The sequence below is a fragment of the Podarcis melisellensis genome (genome assembly GCF_964234715.1).
Source record: "Podarcis melisellensis genome assembly, chromosome: 5".
Taxonomy (NCBI): Eukaryota; Metazoa; Chordata; class Lepidosauria; order Squamata; family Lacertidae; genus Podarcis; species Podarcis melisellensis.
Genome location: NC_138537.1, coordinates 15,873,025 through 15,892,402, shown reverse-complemented (window position 1 = coordinate 15,892,402; position 19,378 = coordinate 15,873,025). Strand labels below are relative to the sequence as shown.

Below are 19,378 nucleotides of genomic sequence, written 5' to 3'. Positions count from 1 at the left end.
TGGGGGCGCGGAGCTCAGCGCCCCTCAGGCTTCTGGGTCCAGGCAGCTCTCCACAAAGCTGTGGGAGAGCTGCGTGACTTCCTGCAGCTCTCCCACGGCTTGCGGATAGCTTCTTGAAGCCTGGAGAGCGAGAGGGGTCGGTGCGCACCGACCCCTCTCGCTCACCAGGCTTCAGCGAAAGCCTGCATTCGCCCCATAGGACGCACACATATTTCCCCTTCATTTTTGGAGGGGAAAAGGTGCGTCCTATAGGGCGAAAAATACGGTAAATGGGTTTTGTCAGGGGGCTGATTTGTAAATCCGGGGACTGTCACCAGGAAATGGGGACATCTTGTAACCTTAATTTAGCTGCTTCAAGGGGAATGAGACCATGATGCAATCTGCCTCCCTTTCTTTTGCATTTTTATTGTACATTCTAGGAAAACTAAGTGCTTCACATCTCAGTAATGGTAAATATATCTCAATAATTTTACAACAGCCGAGTAAAGAAGCTCAGCAGAATTTTATCCTCATGTTACAGATGGGGAGGAGGCTGAAGCAAGGTTTCTAGTTATCATGACTGCTGTGGTAATACCTGGTGAAATCTCAGAAGCTGGTGGTTGTGTGAAGAGCAAATGTGTGTGTGTGGGTGGGGTGATGGCTTCAGAAAGATGCAAAGTTTCCTCTCTTTCCTCATACCTAGTAGTGTACAAAATAATAAAGTATAGGCAAGTCTGCATAATTTGCATATTCTATAATGTATCTATATGGGTTTTTTTTGTTTTGCTTGGTTGGTTGGCTGGTTGGTAGTAAGTCGCTTTGGGTTGCCTTGGGCAAATAAAGCAACCAATAAATTTAATAACAACAACAACAACAACAACAACAACAACAACAACTTACTGATTGCAGAAGCCAGCTTAATTGCTGCAGATTTTGGTTTTATCTCAGCATATAATGTTTGCATTTTAAAGCACAGCATATAAAAGCCCAACTTAACAGTTCAAAATCGTATTGGTTTAGTCTCCACAACGTAACTATTCACTTACACTTCTTCGTCCTGCTTCACTTCTTGGAGAATGCGGACTATGAAGGGGTTCTCAGGGTGTTTTAGTTCTTCACACGCTAGAGAATATTGCTGGTCAAGGCTTATGTATTTTGGCATAGTATCTACCTGAGGGAGGGGGGAAAGACAATTGACTACACATCATGTATGAAGAGAATAATAACAATGCATACAGCAGCAGGAGAAAACGTCTGTCAGCCTCAGGGCCTCATTTCCTTCTGCACAAGTTTGCAAAGGTCACATGCGGCAGCAAAAGTAGGTGGAGCAATGAATGTACATTTTACCTTTGTACAGTAGGCTAATTTTTACACATGCTCACACATCCGAGACCATATAACACCGGTCTTGAAAGACCTACACTGGCTCCCAGTACGTTTCCGAGCACAATTCAAAGTGTTGGTGCTGACCTTTAAAGCCCTAAACGGCCTCGGTCCACTATATCTGAAGGAGCGTCTCCACCCCCATTGTTCTGCCCGGACACTGAGGACCAGCGTTGAGGGCCTTCTGGCGGTTCCCTCACTGCGAGAGGCCAAGTTACAGGGAACCAGGCAGAGGGCCTTCTTGGTAGTGGCGCCCGCCCTGTGGAATGCCCTCCTACCAGATGTCAAAGAGATAAATAACTACCTGACATTTAGAAGACATATGAAGGAAGCCCTGTTCAGGGAACTTTTTAATATGTGACATTTCAGTGTATCTTTTATCTTTGTTGGAAGCCGCCCAGAGTGGCTGGGGAAACCCAACCAGATGGGCGGGGTACAAATAATCTATTATTATTATTATTATTATTATTATTATTATTATTATTATTATCCCTCTCTGTTCTACATCCAGGGGAGCAAGAGGTATTATCACAGTTCAAGGCTACATTCCAGCCAGGCAAATGAGGCTGGTGAGTGGCAGAGAGAAAGACAAATTAGGAGGCGCTTTCAGAGAGAGAGAGAATGCAGTGGCCCTGCCCATGTCAACATGCGGCCTCCAACAGAGAATGCAATTCCCCTCCCTTCCGTAAGACATAACAACAAGGGAGTTGCTTTTCTATGCAGCCCAATTAGTGCCATCTCTCCAATACAAACTGGGCATTAAAGTCCTGGCGGCAGAGTTATTTTGTGTGCACGCCCACTGCTTCATCCAGGGACATAATAACCCCAGAGGAAGTATGCATAGGGTAGCCAAGATGGTGCCATTCATACGCTGTGGGTCCCAGCTAGCTTGGTCAATAACCAGGGATGATGGGAGTTGTAGTCACCAACACCTGGAGGGCACCGTGTTGGGTAACCCTGAAGCTGACCGGGCAAATGCTGCTTCCAGTTACCAATTCTTCTTCACATAGGAGCCAAGGTCCCTTCCTCCCCCCTCAATAAAATATTTTAAGGGGCTGCCCCCCCATCAAAGTTGATGGGTATTGCCATTCAAACAGTGTGTGTCTGCTGTGTCATGGGATCAATTATGTGGGACGGGGCTTACTTGCCCCCCCCCCATATTTTTTTCAAGTTGGCATTCCTGCTTCTGCATCCATACAAACAAAATGCTAACAGACCAATTCTAAACACAATTGTTTGGAAGAACATAAGCTGGTTCCAGAGGAATTTTTTTTCTAAGTAGCTTTGTTCAGGGTTACACCTAGAGCATGGAAGGAGAAGGAGCGAGAGGAACACTACTAGGGGAACACTACTGGGGGGGGGGTCATATGATCCCAGTTAATCCCTTTGAGCTGAGTAGTAATTGCTTCCAAGTAGGCAAGCAAAAGACTCAGGCTGCCTGCCTGCCCTGGGCTCAATGGGAATATATACCCCGTGGACAAAGGGTTTTTCCAGACAAATGTTCATTGTGGTACAGGTGCTGCTCATGCACACAAGTTTTCTCCCAGCATCCACACAATAATGTCTTCAGCATCAGGATACCAGCTTGTATCCTTCCCCATTCAATCAGGATTTGCCCTATCTGTACACAGAAGCAGTGGGAATAGCCTTTCCCCATGCACCCTTCGTTTAAATATGTCAGGGAGGACCAGGTCACTTTCTGTCAGCTGATGCCACCCACAGGATGACAGAAACCCCATCATCTCCTCTCCTTAATCCCCACCCAAAACCTGAAAATAAATTTATAGCAGCTCCCAACTAAAAATATTGCCCTCCGCTCCGTTCTAATACTGTATTCCGCGTGGCAACGATTTTCAGATTAATCCCACAGGAGCCAATCCTTTGCACAGTTGCTTGTGAGCAAACCCCACGAAAAGCAGTACAGTACTTCTGAGTAAGCGCGCGCAGATTTTGCATACCGACACTGCTTGAAGAAAAATAATCCCTTTTTGTAAATCCAATTCTGCTTTGTCGATCGTAGGGGCAAAAAGTCAGGGCACCGCTGCCCAGAGCCTGGCACCCACCGCGCCTTTGGGGAACCGTGAAACCACAAGATTAAGACCGCCCCCCCCTCCAATTGCGCCACTTACCTCCTGCTGCTGTTGCCGCCGAGACGCTTTTTATTTATTTTTTAATTTTTTGCAGAGCGCGCGCGCCAAGACAACCAACTCCGCCCCGATCGCGGTTGCTATAGTGACTGGGCACGCGCTTCTTTTTTCGCCTGCGTCCCGGGGGATTCCTGAATGCGCCTGCGCCCCTACAGTTCCAGCGTACAAGTTCCCGGGTAAGAAGGGACTTCGCGCCACCCGCCTTTCTCCCTACAAAGGCAACTAGCAAGAGGGCCTGGCGACCGCCTGTTTTCGGGCTCCGTTGTAATTCAGTAAAGCACCACAGCGCGCCTACACCCCGGGTCTCCTTTGCAAAGCATGCAAAGTATTAGCAAAATAATGAGAAAGCGGCATAGCTCAGTGGGTAGAGCATCTGCTCTGCATGCAGAGGATCTCAGGTTTAATCCCGAGCATCTCCAGGTAGGGCTTGGAAATGTTCGTTGTATGGAACATGGTAGATCTGCTGCCAGTCTACCATTTGTTTCGTTACAATGCAGCTTCCTTTGTTCATTGATCCGAGACGTCTTTCCTTCATAATGCATTTCCTTTGGTTAAGGTTGGTGGCATCTGAGCCCCAGTACATGGAAAGCAAAGCTAAATGGTGTCCCTGAACATGTACAAGGGCGCCTTTCCTTTATTAGTGAGTTAGTACAGCTAGTGCCCCTCCTGCCAACCCAGCAGTTCAAAAGCACATCAAAGTGCAAGTAGATAAATAGGTACCGCTCTGGCGGGAAAGTAAACGGCGTTTCCGTGCGCTGCTCTGGTTCGCCGTAACCCCAGAGTCGGTTACGACTGGACCTAATAGTCAGGGGTCCCTTTACCTTTACATTACAGCTAGTGCCCACACAGATGAGGTTAGCAAGAAGTGCTCACGTGAGGTTGAGAGAGGATGACCTCCAAACTACTCATGCTATAAAACACATAAAGGGCTGAGCCCATGCCCTTAGGACTTTTAAGGGCAGGGGTGAGTAGCCTTTTTCTCTCTGGGTACCCTATTCCCTCCGGGGTGGGGTGGGCACGTGGCGGGGGTGTGGGGGGTAGGATGAGATGGAAAAGTGGGCAAAGCAGCAAATGTGATTTTTACCCAGTAGGCTAGTTTCTTCAAACTTGCATGCCCTTCTCTATCCCCTAAATAAATATTCCAAGCAGTCAAATATACTTGATTGTGCAAAGCAGGGCAGGTGAGCGGTGTGGCTCAGGAGGGAGGGTAGAATGGGTAGAACCCCAAGGACCAGATAGCGAGGCTGAAAGGGCTGGATTTTGAGCCCCAGCACCTGGGACCGGAACCCTGTTGCCCTCCAGATGCTGTTGAACATTCTTTGTTGGCATCCGTCTGTCTCTGGAAACTATGGGAGGGAAGTCGAACTGCAGGAGAATCGCAGTGCCTGAAGTGACCTGTGTGGAGTGCAAGCCTGGGCAGTGTGTATGGAGGTCCTGGGCTGTCTAGCCCTAGACAACAAGACCCACCCCCCAGCCTGGCTGATGTGGTCCAAAGGAAATCCAAGCAATACATTTGGCACCAGTATGGCTACAGCTCTCCTTATCCCTCTGACCATTGGCCATGCCAGCTGGGGCTGAGGGAAGTTGAAGTACAACAGCCTCTGTCTGGAGGGCCACTGCTTCCCCATTCCTGCCTTACATGCTTCAGAAGGTTCTGTGAACTATTCCCACAGAGCACATTGAGTTAATGCACTGGGGCTAATCATCACTTGCAAGGGAATATCAGTAATGACAGACAAGGTGCCCATCATGAAGTTTGTCCACAGTTACTTATTTTCAAATTGAGGAACCATTGAGGAACCATAGAGATCCTGGGTTGCACAGTGGGCTAGTATGCCTGGCTCTTAACCAAAAGGTTGGCGGTTTGAGCCCACCCTGGGATGGCTGTGGGCAGGAATTCTGCATTGCAGGAGGTTGGACCAGATGGCTCTCGGGACCCCTTCCAACACACAATTCTATGATAAACATCCAAAGAAGTCAGTCCTCTGGAAAAGTTTGAAACCCACTGTTGCAGACTATTGCCCTGTTTTAGATGGGGGTCTGCTGTGCAAAGACAACCGAGGATGGTTACAGGCTGTGCTTTCAAGTCCAAAGATGGATACTGCACCCCCTTGTAAGTTATGCCAATTTAAGTTACAGATAGGTAGCCGTGTTGGTCTGCCATAGTCAAAACAAAAAAAATTCCTTCCAGTAGCACCTTAAAGACCAACTAAGTTAGTTCTTGGTACTGTATGAGCTTTCGTGTGCATGCACACTTCTTCAGATACCATGCACACGAAAGCTCATACCAAGAACTAACTTAGTTGGTCTTTAAGGTGCTACTGGAAGGAATTTTTTTTGTTATGCCAATTTAACACGTTTGTCCATATTTCTTTATTTGGCACTATTAATGATGCTTCTGTTTGTTGGGAAGCAGCAGTGAAATGATGTGCAAGCCACTGCAGCCACTTATTCTTGGCCACTGAATATTTTTTCCTCTTTCCCTTGCCCTAGCTTGTAGCTGTTAATATAAAATTCCAGTCAAATCTAGACAAAACAGCAGGAGATGCTTGCAAGATAGTATGAATCAGAAGACATACTATGAAGCTGGTGAACAGCAAAAATTTGGACACAGGATGTCTCTTCCTGATTGGGAACTCTTACTCAAAGCTATGAAAGCCAGTCACCAGGGCACAGATTCCTACCATACATTTAAAGCATATCCAACACACATTTAAAGCACACAACTTCCCTCAAAGATTCCTGGGGGCTCTGGTTTCTTAAGGGTGCTGCGGCTTGAAGCTCTGTGAGCAGAAAGGTACAGTTCACAGGATTCTTTGGGGGAAGGCATGTACCGTATTTTTCGCTCTATAGGACGCACTTTTCCCCCTCCAAAAATGAAGGGGAAATGTGTGTGCGTCCTATGGGGCGAATGCAGGCTTTCGCTGAAGCCTGGAGAGCGAGAGGGGTCAGTGAGGTTGCGCAACTCCGCCATCGCTCTCAGACCCGTTCTGGGGGCTGGGGTTGGGGGAAGCTCGGGCTTCCCCCGTCCCCAGCCCCGCAAGCTCCGGGAGCGATGGCGAAGTTGCGCAACCTCACCTTTGCTCCCGGACCTCCAGCCCAAGACTAAATAAACGAAGCCAGGACAGTGAGCAGGATCCATCCTGCTCGCTGTCATGGCTTCTTTGGGGCTGGGGGGGGGAATAATTCCCCCCCTCTATTCCCCCCCCCAATAAGTGCATCCTATGGGCCGGTGCGCCCTATAGGGCGAAAAATATGGTATTTAAAATGTGAATTGGATATGCTTTAAATGAATGGAGTGGATCTTCTACAGGTCCGTTTGTGCCTCCAACATGGACCTGTCTTGGCATTAAACAGTATGCTAATTAATTATTTGTGTTCAGTAGTATAATTAGGTTTGGGTAAACAGAGGAACCTGCTCTTGAGACAACCTGGACAAGAGGTATAAAATAGCCAACAAAAGTTGCGTAATACATTGGCAGCTGTTAAAAGATCACATTAAATTATGTAAGGCTTTCTTTCCTGTTTGTAATAACTGGACCTGTTTTCAAGGTGCCAGATGCAAGGCTGCTTGGAGGTTTCGTACAAGCAAGGAATTCAGGCAAAACAACAAGAAGATTGTGCCTTCTCGTTATGGAGGGTTATTCTCCCATTCCTCCCAGGAAATGAATGTGGTACATATACCTCAAAACCAACCTGTGAAGTAGATTAGGCTAGGAGAACACAACTTTACATAATGCCACAGTGAGTTTCAGGATCTAGACAACGTCTCCGTGGACCAAGGCTCTACCCACTGCACCATATTGCCAGTCATTATGAAGTAAATTAGGCTAGGAGAACACAACTTTACATAATGCCACAGTGAGTTTCAGGATCTAAACAACGTCTCTGTGGGCCAAGGCTCTACCTACTGCACCATACTGCCAGTCATTATGCTGCCGCCAGGATGCAATTTGGTTGCTATATATTAAATTTTCTCTGATCCTACAGCTCCCCACCCCTGCTTTTACTGTTACCTGGGAGGTTGAGGCCAACTCCAAGAGGAAGCTGTCCATGGTCGTGGTGGTGGTATTATTATGATATCTGAGGTAAATGTGAGCTCATCAGCCTCTCCTCCTCACAGCTCTCCTTTCCTCTCATATCGGAGCCTGCCTATTGAAGATCAGACAGAGCCATCCATCCCAAGTACTTTTATGACATCAGAGGTACGTGAACGAATCACATTCACTCCGTTTGAATTTTGACAGTTGGGTCAGAATTCAGGAGGAAACTCTGCGGTTAGGGGAAACTGGGGTGGAAGGCAACCTCTGGATGCTACTGCCAGCGATTCCCAGCGTCGCATCCATATCAGACATTTAAAACACATGGCTCCCCCCCCTGCCCAAAAGAATCCTGGGAACTCTAGTTTAACCCTCACAGAGCTACAGTTCCCAGCACCCTTAACAAACTACAGTTCCCAATACAAAAAGGGTGGCATTCAACTTAAGTTTTGCTCAGAGAAGACCTATTAACATTAATGGATCCCAGTCAGGGTCATTAATTTCAGTGGGGTCTACTCCGAGCAAAATTTATTTGAAGATCATTCCAAGTTTGCAATCAGCCATGCTCCCTCCTCCTCCTCCTCCTTCTTGCCATTGTTTGCTATTTTATACAGTAAAGGTAAAGGTACCCCTGACTGTTAGGTCCAGTTGCGGACAACTCGGGGGTTGCAGCACTCATCTCACTCTATAGGCCGAGGGAGCCGGCATTTGTCCACAGACAGCTTCTGGGTCATGTGGCCAGCATGACTAAGCCGCTTCTGGTGAACCAGAGCAGTGCACGGAAATGCCGTTTACCTTCCCGCCGAAGAGGTGCCTATTTATCTACTTGCACTTTGACATGCTTTCGAACTGCTAGCTTGGCAGGAGCTCACCCTGTCGCGGGGATTTGAACCGCTGACCTTCTGATCGGCAAGCCCTAGGCTCTGTGGTTTAGACCACAGAGCCACCTGCGTCCCTATGTTTATACAGTAGGGTGGCTCAAAAGTAGGTATACTGCTTCAGAAGCCATTTTCTTTTTTCTTGATTCAAGTTCTCATCATTCACAATATCAGTAAAGAAAAAAATATTTATTTATTTGTTCGTTTGTTTGGATATACTTTATAATTTATCCTGCTTCTGCTAGTCACAATGTGGAAGAAACCTACTAAATATTATTGTGGGCCTTCCTTTATTAGTTAATGGTTCAGAATGGTTGGTTGACATTTCCTCAGTGAGAGTGAACGAATGGTTAGGAGATATTTGGAGATTAGCTGGAAGTTGAGGCATTGTGGGGTATATACATCTCTCTTTTGGGATCTGTGATGTTTTCCCAATTTTACTGTATTATTGCTGTCTGGAAGGGAACTCTTGCACTATTATGGAACAAAAGCAAGACAAAACACACACATTTGTGGTATGAAATGTTTACAGAATTTCAGCAGGAAGCTATAGGACCTGCACTGACTGGAAATAAAGCAGAATATATCCACCCTGAAACTCTTGTAGGGACAGACGATATTGAAAGTAAGATTGCATATAATTACCTCAATGGCTTCATGACCACAAATTATCATGAGTGCACTATAAACAGGACACCTGGAGGGGCATCCAATGTTACAAAAATGCTCCCTTCTCAATAATAATAATAATAATAATAATAATAATAATAATAATAAATTTTATTTATATCCCGCCCTCCCCAGCCAAAGCCGGGCTCAGGGCGGCTAACAAAAATAAAACAGTACAAAAGCACAGTACAAACAACACTCGAAAATCATTCATTATAAAATTGATTCAAATCAAGCCACTGGCAACCATTGTGCCAGAGCTCCACGAAGATTGCCGAGAGAGGGAGTCAGGCTGTGCCCTGGCCAAAGGCCTGGTGGAACAGCTCTGTCTTGCAGGCCCTGCGGAAAGATGTCAAGTCCCGCAGGGCCCTAGTCTCTAGTGACAGAGCGTTCCACCAGATCGGAGCCACAGCCGAAAAAGCCCTGGCTCTAGTTGAGGCCAGCCTAACTTCTCTGTGGCCTGGGACCTTCAAGATGTTTTTATTTGAAGACCATAAGTTTCTCTGTGGGGCATACCAGGAGAGGCGGTCCCGTAGGTACGAGGGTCCTAGGCCGTATAGGGCTTTAAAGGTTAAAACCAGCACCTTAAACCTGATCCTGTACTCCACCGGGAGCCAGTGCAGCTGGTATAGCACCGGGTGAATGTGGTCTCGCAGCGAAGACCCCGTAAGGAGTCTCGCTGCAGCATTCTGCACCCGCTGGAGTTTCTGGGTCAGTCTCAAGGGCAGCCCCACGTAGAGCGAGTTACAATAATCCAGTCTGGAGGTGACCGTCGCATGGATCACAGTGGCTAGGTCAGGGCGAGAGAGGTAAGGAGCCAACTGCTTAGCTTGGCGGAGATGAAAAAATGCGGAGATGAACTTTTCACTGCTTGGCAAAGTAGGGAGCATGTAATAATATAACCCAAAAATCTTGATTTGGTTAAGTTCATGTGATTAGATTCTTTTACTTCAGCTCAAGAGTAGGTTAAGTGCCAAAAATTCCTCCTACATTTCTCGCACAACCATTTCTCCACAACAACACTGGTTCAAGCACAACATCCCCAAAATTTGGGAAGAGATTCAAATCCTACCTGAATCTTCCTGGATTCAGCGCCGTATCCTAAACATCATTTACACTGCCCCGTACTCAAGAAATAGTTGGGATTTATGAATGAAAACAACCTATTTTGTTTATTCTTCATAAAACGTGGTTTAAAGGAATGCCTCCAATTTCATTCCACTTTTTTTTGCAGCCAAAACCAGGTTTACAATGATTGCTACCTCTAAGAGTTTTGTTACCACCGAAATAGTGTCCCAACTCTCTGAAAAATGGGCCACCATTCCGGAAGAGGATGACGCGGAAGAGACACAAGAAGAGGTTAATGTTGTTGTTGGTGCTGATGTTGGTGTTGAAGAGGTAATAGAGGAAAGGTTGGCAGATGAAGAACCCAAAGAGGAGGTGGTTGTGCCAGTGCAGATCACAGACCGCATCTTTTTTCTTGATTTGGCCAACAAAAAACTGGAAACCATCCCATGGCAGGTTTTTGAACTGGAAGACTTGGAGGAATTGCATCTGGAGAGAAATATAATCAGTAGTATCCCAGAAAGTATAAATCGGCTTAGAAATGTGAAAGTCCTTTATTTGAATAAGAACAACATACAAGACCTATGTGAGGAACTTGGAGAACTGAAAAGTCTTCACAGCTTGGATTTAAGCAGTAATCCACTCCCTCTGAGTTCACTGAATATCATTAGTAAATTGAGGGCACTTTGCCAGCTCAGATTATATGATGTCAGCCTGGAGGAATTTCCAGTGGAAATTTGCAAACACCTCCATCATCTAGAATTGCTGGGACTCTCTAGTAACAATCTGAATTGCCTTCCCAAGGAAATTGTCAATTTGACCAAACTGAAAGAGATTTATCTAAAGAAGAACAAATTTGAAAATTTCCCACCAGAACTTTTTCAACTCTCTAATTTAGAAATAGTAGACCTAGAAGAAAATAGTCTGAGCCTCATTCCAGAAGAGATTTCCTCCCTGCAGAAATTATCCCAGTTCTTTGTTGCAGTTAACAGCCTAGCATCTTTACCCGATACAATGAGTAAATGCCCGAACCTATCTGTGCTTGATTTGTCCAGTAACCTCCTGCGCAAACTTCCACGATCGTTTAAGGAACTGACAGAGATGAAGGAATTTTCAATGTCTCGGAATAGCCTGGCAACTTTTCCGCGCCAGATTCGCCGCTGGAGGTCGCTCATTGTGGTTTACTTGAAAAATTGTGCCCTGGAAGCGCTGCATCCTTCTTTCGCCAAGCTAACCAGCTTAATAGTACTAGATCTAAGTGAAAATCTTCTAGAGGTGTTTCCAATAGAGATTTGTTCGTTGGAAAATCTGGAAGTGTTGTTACTTGATGACAATTTACTATGTGAGGTAATTGAAATTCAGTTAAAACCTTATTTTAAAAAGCAGGGGCACCAGGGCAAAACAACACATGTTGGCAGCAGATGTCACTCACTGGGATGGGTGGGCCATTATGCTAGCATCCCTGGAGCAGTGTTGCAGAGTGATACAAGCAAAAAGAAGAAGAAGAAAAAGCCTTAGACCAAGGAGTTTATAATTTAAAAATTGTAAACTGCTTTTAGAAATCTCTCTTTAATGTTTGCATGCCTATTTCTTTTCCAGATTACCTGAATCCAGGTAATCCACTTCCCGAACTTCTGTCAGTCTTGGCTTCTCTAAGCAGGCAATTAGACTCTGAGATGCCCTATTATTACAGCACCATCTATGTGGGAGGGGCTCCTCATAGAGATCCCCAACCTTCATCTTCACAGACCTTCCCAACCTTCATCTTCCCAACCTTCCCAACCTTCATCTTCACAGAGTTAAGGATTTGCAGGCTTGGGGAAACCCAATATTTGAGGAGTGGGGTCTTAAGGGGTAGGTTGGTGTGGGGAGAACTCAAACAGCACGCTCTGTGGGCAGGAGATACTGACTTGACCAGGGGATGGCAGGGTTTACCTTGCCTGGGCCGGTTCACTTCAGTGGAGATCCCTCTGTGGGCTGGAGCGTGTGAGCGCATGTGCCCGCGATTTCTGATGTCTGCATCTGCACAGACGTGATTTCCGGCACCGTGCTGTGCCGCGCCGGTTTAGTGCAGCGCGCAGGAACTCGCCAAGCGGGCGGCTCGGTTCAGTTGTGGCTCGTGGGCTGGTTAAACAACCCCCGTGGGCCGCTTGTGGCCCATGGGCCTTAGGTTGCCGACCCCTGGACTTGACAGTTGGTTGTGTGTGTGCATCATAGGTACCAACTCCTTGAAGGGGCCGGGCACCCACAAATTTCTGTGCGAGGGCCATGCATGCTGCATGGCACGCACAGTGGCAGGGCCAAGCTGGCACTCCTTACGTGCATGCATGTGTATAAGTTCAGGGGGAGCCAATAATGGGGGGAAAGGGAGACAGCTGGCTAGCTGGAATTCTGTACAGGAGCAGTCCATTTTGTAACATTTTGTTGCAGGTCCCACTTCAGCATACTAATAGTGATCTAAGTTCCCCCATTGCTGGTCCCGCTATCAGCAGCCATTCTTATTTATATATTTATTGCTTTATGATTAGCGGTGTACATACAAATAAATCATGCATATAATAAAACAATAAGAAATTAGGGAAATGTGGGGAAACTCAAGGTTTGCCTAATTGCAATCAAATGTCTTGTGGTGGTGGAGAAGCCATCTGGGGAGACACTCATCCCTGCAAAACCAGCCCAGGGGGCATGGAATATACTGACAGCTGGGTGTGTGTGGAGTTTTGCAGGTGGAATCCCAAGCAGCAGAATTCCCACTTCTTGTCCTAAAAGGAGTTTGAGGTTTTGTCACAGGAAGATTTGCACGCAGCTTTCTGTACCCTGCTATGGGAGGATAATAACGCTCATTTCTTTGACTTGTAGTGGAGTGTTGCAGTTTGAGAAATCTATATATTTATATGTTTCAATAAATTGTGTGTGAAGCTATCTCCAGCAGTGTTCAGGCTTTGTAAGCTGAAATGCCTTAGTCTGACCGGCAACAAGTTCACCTCGTTCCCGGAAGAAATACTTGTAATTGGATCGCTGGAGAAACTGTACATGGGGCAAGACCAGGGAACCAAACTTACAGCAATACCAGAAGGCATCAGTAAGTTAGAGGTAAGAAAATGAGCAAGTTTCGGATCTCAAAAGTAGCCCTCCCTCGTTGCCCAAAGAAATATATATGTATGTGAATACACAGACAACATATAACATAAAACCTTTTGGGACCAGTGGGCACATTTGAGATTTCAAGAATGCACTGTGGGAGTGAGTCACAAAATGGTTGCCATGGGATGTGCAACAGAAAAGGGCTGCCATGGGGTGTGGCGTAACGCAAAATTGGTTAATGGCACTTCCATAGTGTTATGTATTCAGTGGTCTGTGTTTGCCTGAGCTTGAGTCTGGACTAAGGATTCTGAGCTCCTATGTTCTGGTTCAATACATGATGTCCAATCACAGAACATTTCAGGATTTGGGCCTCTGCCATTGGCCCTTAAACTCTGAGTTATGATTTGCAGCTTGGAAGTTTAGACAGCCAATCACGTTGGAAGTAGGAGTTCCACCTACCCCACCTTAGGTTTCTGATCCAGGCCAGCCCCCATTCCTACTGTATCTGCAATTTACTTTTAAAAAAGCAATTTGTGCAATTGTTATTGATGGTATTATATCTAGATTGGCCCAGAGATGTTAGAAACGGGATATAAAGCATTCCTCCAGGACAGGAGCAGCCAAAGCCTATTTGCTGCCTGAGGCGAAGAACAAAGTGGCACATTCCCCACAAAAAAACTGACTAGACTGGTAGTTGAGTCTTACTTGAGCACTGATGATGGAGCAGAGTCCCCCACTTCATCCCAGGGCAGCAAGTTAGCTTAGGAGCTGCAGACATGACATACCTTTGCAACCACTTTCTGCCCCTCAGAATTTGTTGCCTGAGGCAGCTGCCTCACTTTGTCTCGCTGAAGCCAGAAAGATTAGAAAGACTTCCATGCCATGCAGAAACCTACAATCTGGTACACACATATCTCACAAATAGGGCCAGCCTGGGACGCTTCGCCATTTGATGCAGCTCACCACTGCCACACCCTGGCTGCCTCCTCCATGGCAGATGAGCTGAGGGTGGGGCAAACCTGAGGCAGAGGCACCAGAGGAGCCCCTGAGTCGGCAGGGGCACCCATGGTAGCAGAAGATGTAGGGTGTGCCCATGGCGGAGGCATGGCAGCAGCGAGCCAGGCACTCCTCATGCTGGCCCTGCCCACAACACTGCCTATTTGCAAGGTCTTTAAAAATTGGGGCATTGGTACAGCTAGCTGTCAAAATATGGGAGGCAAATTTTTGCCACTTAATAAAGGCCAGCACTGCAGAACTTGCCAAGCCAAGCCAAAAGAATATTCCTACATTGCAGGCAGTTGGCCTAGGTGATTCTCAGGGTCCCTTCTAACTCTATGATTCTATGAAAACATAAGTAGGGGGCTGGGCTGTTGGATTGGAGAGAATTTGTCCAATAGTCTGTTTGGATCTATGCTTGAAGAACACAAACTGCATTTTCTAGTAGAAATGCTCTGTATACACTAGAATGCATATTTGAAATTCACAGTGATGCTTTAACTACAGTGCCCAGAATCCTTTGAGGGGAAAAAAGTGCTTTGAATGTTCTTCAAAGGTATAGTGTATGCCCTGTTCATGGTTGCAAGTTTTAATTGTTAGAATAATGGTAAACTGATGTTTATTATGGTAAATGGCATTTAAAATCATCACAATAAGTAATGAACCGGTGAGGACCAAAAATTTTAAGCAGTGGGGCCAGCACCTTAAAAGGAACATTTGCTTATTTTTTAATCCTGTTGTGCTTTCGGTGAGACTCTTCAGGAATATCAGAATTTGCTTTATACTGAATCAGACCCATTGGTGCATCTACTAGTATTTCAGTATTGTCTACAGTGACCACCAGAGGCTTTCCAGGGTTTCAGGCAGGGAAAATAGTTAACCATACCTGGAGTTGCTGGCAATGGATTCTGGAGCCTTTGCATGCAAAGCAGATTCTCTACCACTGAGCTACAGCCCCTTCCCCTGCAAAAATAATGGAGAAGAAAAAAAGATTGGAGATGCCTTCTCCGTCTAACAGAGTGGTAGGTAATATTCCATAAATTGTAAGTTACCTTACAGAGAACGCAGGTGAGTCTCTACACAAATATATATTCAAAATGCAAATTACGTGTATTTTCCTCCCCCAGAACCTGAAAGAATTGTACCTTGAGAACAACGATTTGGAGTATCTTCCCTCAAGCATAGGCTCACTGCATAAGTTGGAAGTACTTGACCTTCACAACAACTATCTCATAGAGCTACCTGATCACATATGCGAACTACAAGGTAAAAGGATAGATAAAAGCAGGCTCTGCACGAAGGCAGAATTCACAGCCACAGCTTCCTTTGCCAAGGGTGCCTCTTGTCAACCCCTTATAATGTCTTTCAAGTCCCAATTTCCTCCAAAGCTAAATTTAAAATACATTCTTGCTTTGCATAATTTAGGCTGCAATTCATACTCCTGATTTGCCTTGCTGCAGGTGGAGGGTGAGGTTTCAGTGGGGCAGAGACCTCCCTCTGCCAGCCCAAAACAGCTCATTTGGGGTCAACCCTCCAGTGCACAACTCCTTGTTCCACCTGCCAAAAGTGTGGGCATGAAGAAGTACCCTTCATAGGATTCCCACTGGTGGTAGGCGTACAGGAAGCCTCAAAAAGGGGTATTCCAGGGGAGAATTCCACAGCTGTCACTTGACATCAAACCCAATCTGATTCTGATAGCTCCATCAGCTCGAGGCTGGCATAAAACAGCAAGGTTTTGCCTCCCATCAAACACCTTCTCTCCTAGCTGGCATGTGTCTGGGTGGTGAATAGGTTGCCCTGTCACACCCCACTCTTTGCCTGGGACTAGGATTCCTTTGCCAGACTACTTGTGTAGGACTTATACAGACCACTGAAGCTCCTTGACCTCTGGGGGTTTTGTTCCCCCCTTGCTCCCCTCACCTCTGCATCCTGAAATCCCTCCAGGCATTGCACACACACTTGCTAGCCAGTCTTCTGTACCGTAAGGAGAAAGGTCCATTCCCATGTGGATGGAACACAACCCGTCCCAATGTTGTGTACTTGCAGGAAGGGATCTCTGTAGGTCTTTATTGAGCATTGCTTCCAATTTGCTTGGACTGTTTTTATACATCTTTCAGTTAATCATACATTCATCTCACACTATTCAGTGCATTTCCCTGTCACTAGAGTAATTGTAAAAAAGTGGATTTGTTGTGCTAGGATTACGTAACACTTTTAAATGGGTTTGTTGTGCTAGGATGGCACTAGACTTTGTAAAAAGTGGGTTTGTTGTGCCAGGATGACTGAGCACTTTAATCACCTTTAACTGTGCAAACCTCGATTTCCTGGGATGCACCTGAATCCCTCCCACACAATACTGACAGTTTGGAGGTGCCCAGAGGGAACACAGACCAGAGTGCTTTCCCCCAAGTCTATATGAAGGCCAAACTCAGTGACTCCCAGCATCTTTTTCTTTTACAAAAAGCAGGTTCAGTCCAGACTACGATCACAGCACAAGTGAGTTAACCATTTATTGTTGACTTTTTCTGCTGGAAATCAGTGCCCCCACCCCCCCAAAAAACCTACTATTTGCCACAACTGGGAATAGGGTGGTGGGCCTTACAGACACACGATTGTCTTTGCATTTTTCCAATCAGGGTAAATGACAGCTTTAGGTCAGGAGTTGATTATTAACAAGGAAATTGTTTGGGGGAAAGGATTAACCCCTCCCCCCCACGTTAACTCTCCCAAACTTGGTTGGCGGTTCCTGGACCTGCTTTTTGTAAAATCAAAATTAATTGGGAGATTCAAGCCATAGGAAGCACAGGTCACCATCTTAAACCATCAGACCACTGATCCATCTAACTCAGTATTGTCTGCACTGACTGGTAGTGGTTCTCCTGGATTTTCAGAAAACGGTTTTTTCCCATCCAATCTGGAGATGCAGAGGATTGAACCTGGGACCTTCTGCGTTCAAAGCAGATGCTCTACCACTTAGCATTGGCCTGTTTGTAGTTTGATCTTGAGCCAACTGTTTCTCTCAGCCCTGCTGACTTTGTCTCATTTAATGCATGGCGTTCATGGGCTACCATGCTCCTCTGTTTCTGCCCCTCTTCACAGCAGGGATTACCCTCCTATGCAATCTTTGGCACTCCAATGTTGCTGTAGAACCACCATCATCCCCAAGCATTGGCTTTGTTGGTTAGAGTTGATGGGAGTTGAAGTCCAGCAACACCTGGAGGGAACACAGCTTCCCTAGCTGTCCTCTAAGCTACTTGGTACATAAGGAATCTAGAGTCCTTATTCAATTGAGCCTATTTTTATTGTCAACCAAAGGGGAAAAAAAACCTTGGTAGGTTGGCACTTGTAATATTAATATTAATAACAGTAATAATACTCAAACATTTAGTTTGCAAATAAACATGAAATGGATGTTGCTTATGCATCATATTCACCTTTATCATTCTCTTGTGTTTAGAGTTGCAAAAGCTATTTCTTCATTCCAACCAGTTATTTCAAGTCCCGGAGAATCTGGATAAGCTAGAGAAACTGCAGGTTCTGACACTTGAAGGAAACCCTCTGATGTTCCCAGCGGTGGAAATCTTTAGCCAAGGGTTGCAAGTCACCATGCAGTACTTGCGAGATGAAAGATACGAAAAGGCCTTGACCATAACGGTACAGAGAACACACACAAAAAGCCACATGGGTCTGCAGCATGTTGTAGTGACAATTCAGTGGAACTGTGGGTGGGCCACAGGATTTTAAATAGTGGAAGCAAAGTAGCAGATACCCCCACCGGAAAATATTCCAATTAGGGTGCATTATCTCCCAGTACATTGGTATGACTTAGTATTAGAGAACAGAGAAAAGAACAAGGGGGAAAGGAGCAGGTCTGGTCAGGTAGGAGAGTATTTTCCTCCTGACTTTGAGAAGAAGCTGGTGAGACAAGTCAGGCAGGCAGTAGCAGAACCTTTGAGAGCTCCAAGTGAACATGGCAGCTTTTGCTAATCTGGTGTTTTGGACAACCTGATGGGAGTTCTAGCCCAAAGCATGGAGGGCACGAGGCTGGCAAACACCACCTACTGGCTCCTACAAACTCTAGGACCACTTTTAAAGGGGCAGCCCCCTGGCATATAAGCCAGCATACCTCCTTCTCTTGGTTAATTCCCTCAGGGCTCTGCTGATGGCCCAACATAGTGATGTAAAGGGTCCATGATGTTGAGGAGGACAGTGCTTTGGAGAGAACAAGCACAGAGGTTACTGACTCTGGAGAGCTCCTAATTCAGGAGTCCTAATGGGGTACTGTATGAGGGAGTAGCAAAAGGGGGAGTGGTGCCAGAAGAATTCCTGCAAGGGATTTTTTGTCCACATGACTGAGCCTTGGGAGGAAAGCGGGAACACAGCATCCATTTTATGTGCCAACATTTGAAATCTGAAAAACAAATAGCTAGGAATGGAAAGCACAGCCTAGGTCTGTCCCATTTCAGCTTCATTATTTAATCGTAGGTCTGTTCACCATGAACTTCTCCCTTGTTCTCTTAGAGCGGCCATGGTGCCTACCTGAAAGGTGCCTGAGCTGAGCTCTGGTGAGCTCCAGCTGAAAAAAAGCCCCGGGTCTCTTCCATCCCATATTGTGCATTTTTTAAAAGAATGTATGAAAAGTTCAGTTTAAATTGTATGCCTTATTGTATGTCTTTCCGCTAAAATATATATTTTTTCAATGCATGTCTCCATAACATGCATTTTGGCAGTAAAATACCTATTTCTGTGTGCACTTTTTTCGCACACCAAAACTGCATTGTAAAATCCAGAGAAGCAGAGATGTGCTCCAATCTGGTAGCAAGTTTGCAGCCACCAAACTGGTCAGTCTGCAGTAAGAACAAAATGAACTAATTCTTCTTCCACCCTACAAACAGCTGCTCCCCCCCCCCATTTTAATGCTTATATGGTTGTTTATCCCTCAAAGGTCCAGGCTTGGTGGCGTGGCTTGATGGTGCGCAGAGGGATTGGAGCCTTTGGCGAGATCCTGAAAATGATCAGGAGAGGCAAGAAAGAGAAGAAAGAGAAGAAGAAGGAGAAAGACAAAAAGGGAAAAGACAAAGGAAAAGGAAAAGACAAGGGCAAGGAAAAGGACAAGGGCAAGGGCAAGAAGAAATAA

The 19,378-nt window shown here is 45.9% G+C and overlaps 2 protein-coding genes across 4 annotated transcripts in view; one reads left to right on the top strand and one right to left on the bottom strand.

Annotated features, from left to right (window-relative positions):
- Window positions 1–7,664, bottom strand: part of LRRC34 (leucine rich repeat containing 34) — a 17,740-nt gene extending 10,076 nt beyond the window's left edge. For 2 of the 3 annotated variants that reach the window (XM_081911239.1, XM_081911241.1), the window contains exons 1-2: window positions 7,526–7,664; window positions 1,026–1,150 (exon numbers count right to left, since the gene is read on the bottom strand). In XM_081911239.1, coding sequence (XP_081767365.1) covers window positions 1,026–1,150; window positions 7,526–7,564 — 164 coding nt within the window. In that variant the 5' untranslated portion in view covers window positions 7,565–7,664. Of the gene's footprint in view, window positions 1–1,025; window positions 1,151–3,491; window positions 3,599–7,525 lie in introns of those variants that run through there. The other variant, XM_081911240.1, reaches the window with a different exon arrangement.
- On the top strand, window positions 7,614–19,378 carry LRRIQ4 (leucine rich repeats and IQ motif containing 4; the record flags this gene model as incomplete). The annotated part of the gene is made up of 6 exons (XM_081911048.1): window positions 7,614–7,714; window positions 10,331–11,508; window positions 13,081–13,254; window positions 15,369–15,507; window positions 17,699–17,895; window positions 19,187–19,378. Exons 2-6 carry the CDS (start codon window positions 10,348–10,350, stop codon window positions 19,376–19,378), a joined length of 1,863 nt encoding a protein of 620 aa, XP_081767174.1. The 5' UTR covers window positions 7,614–7,714; window positions 10,331–10,347.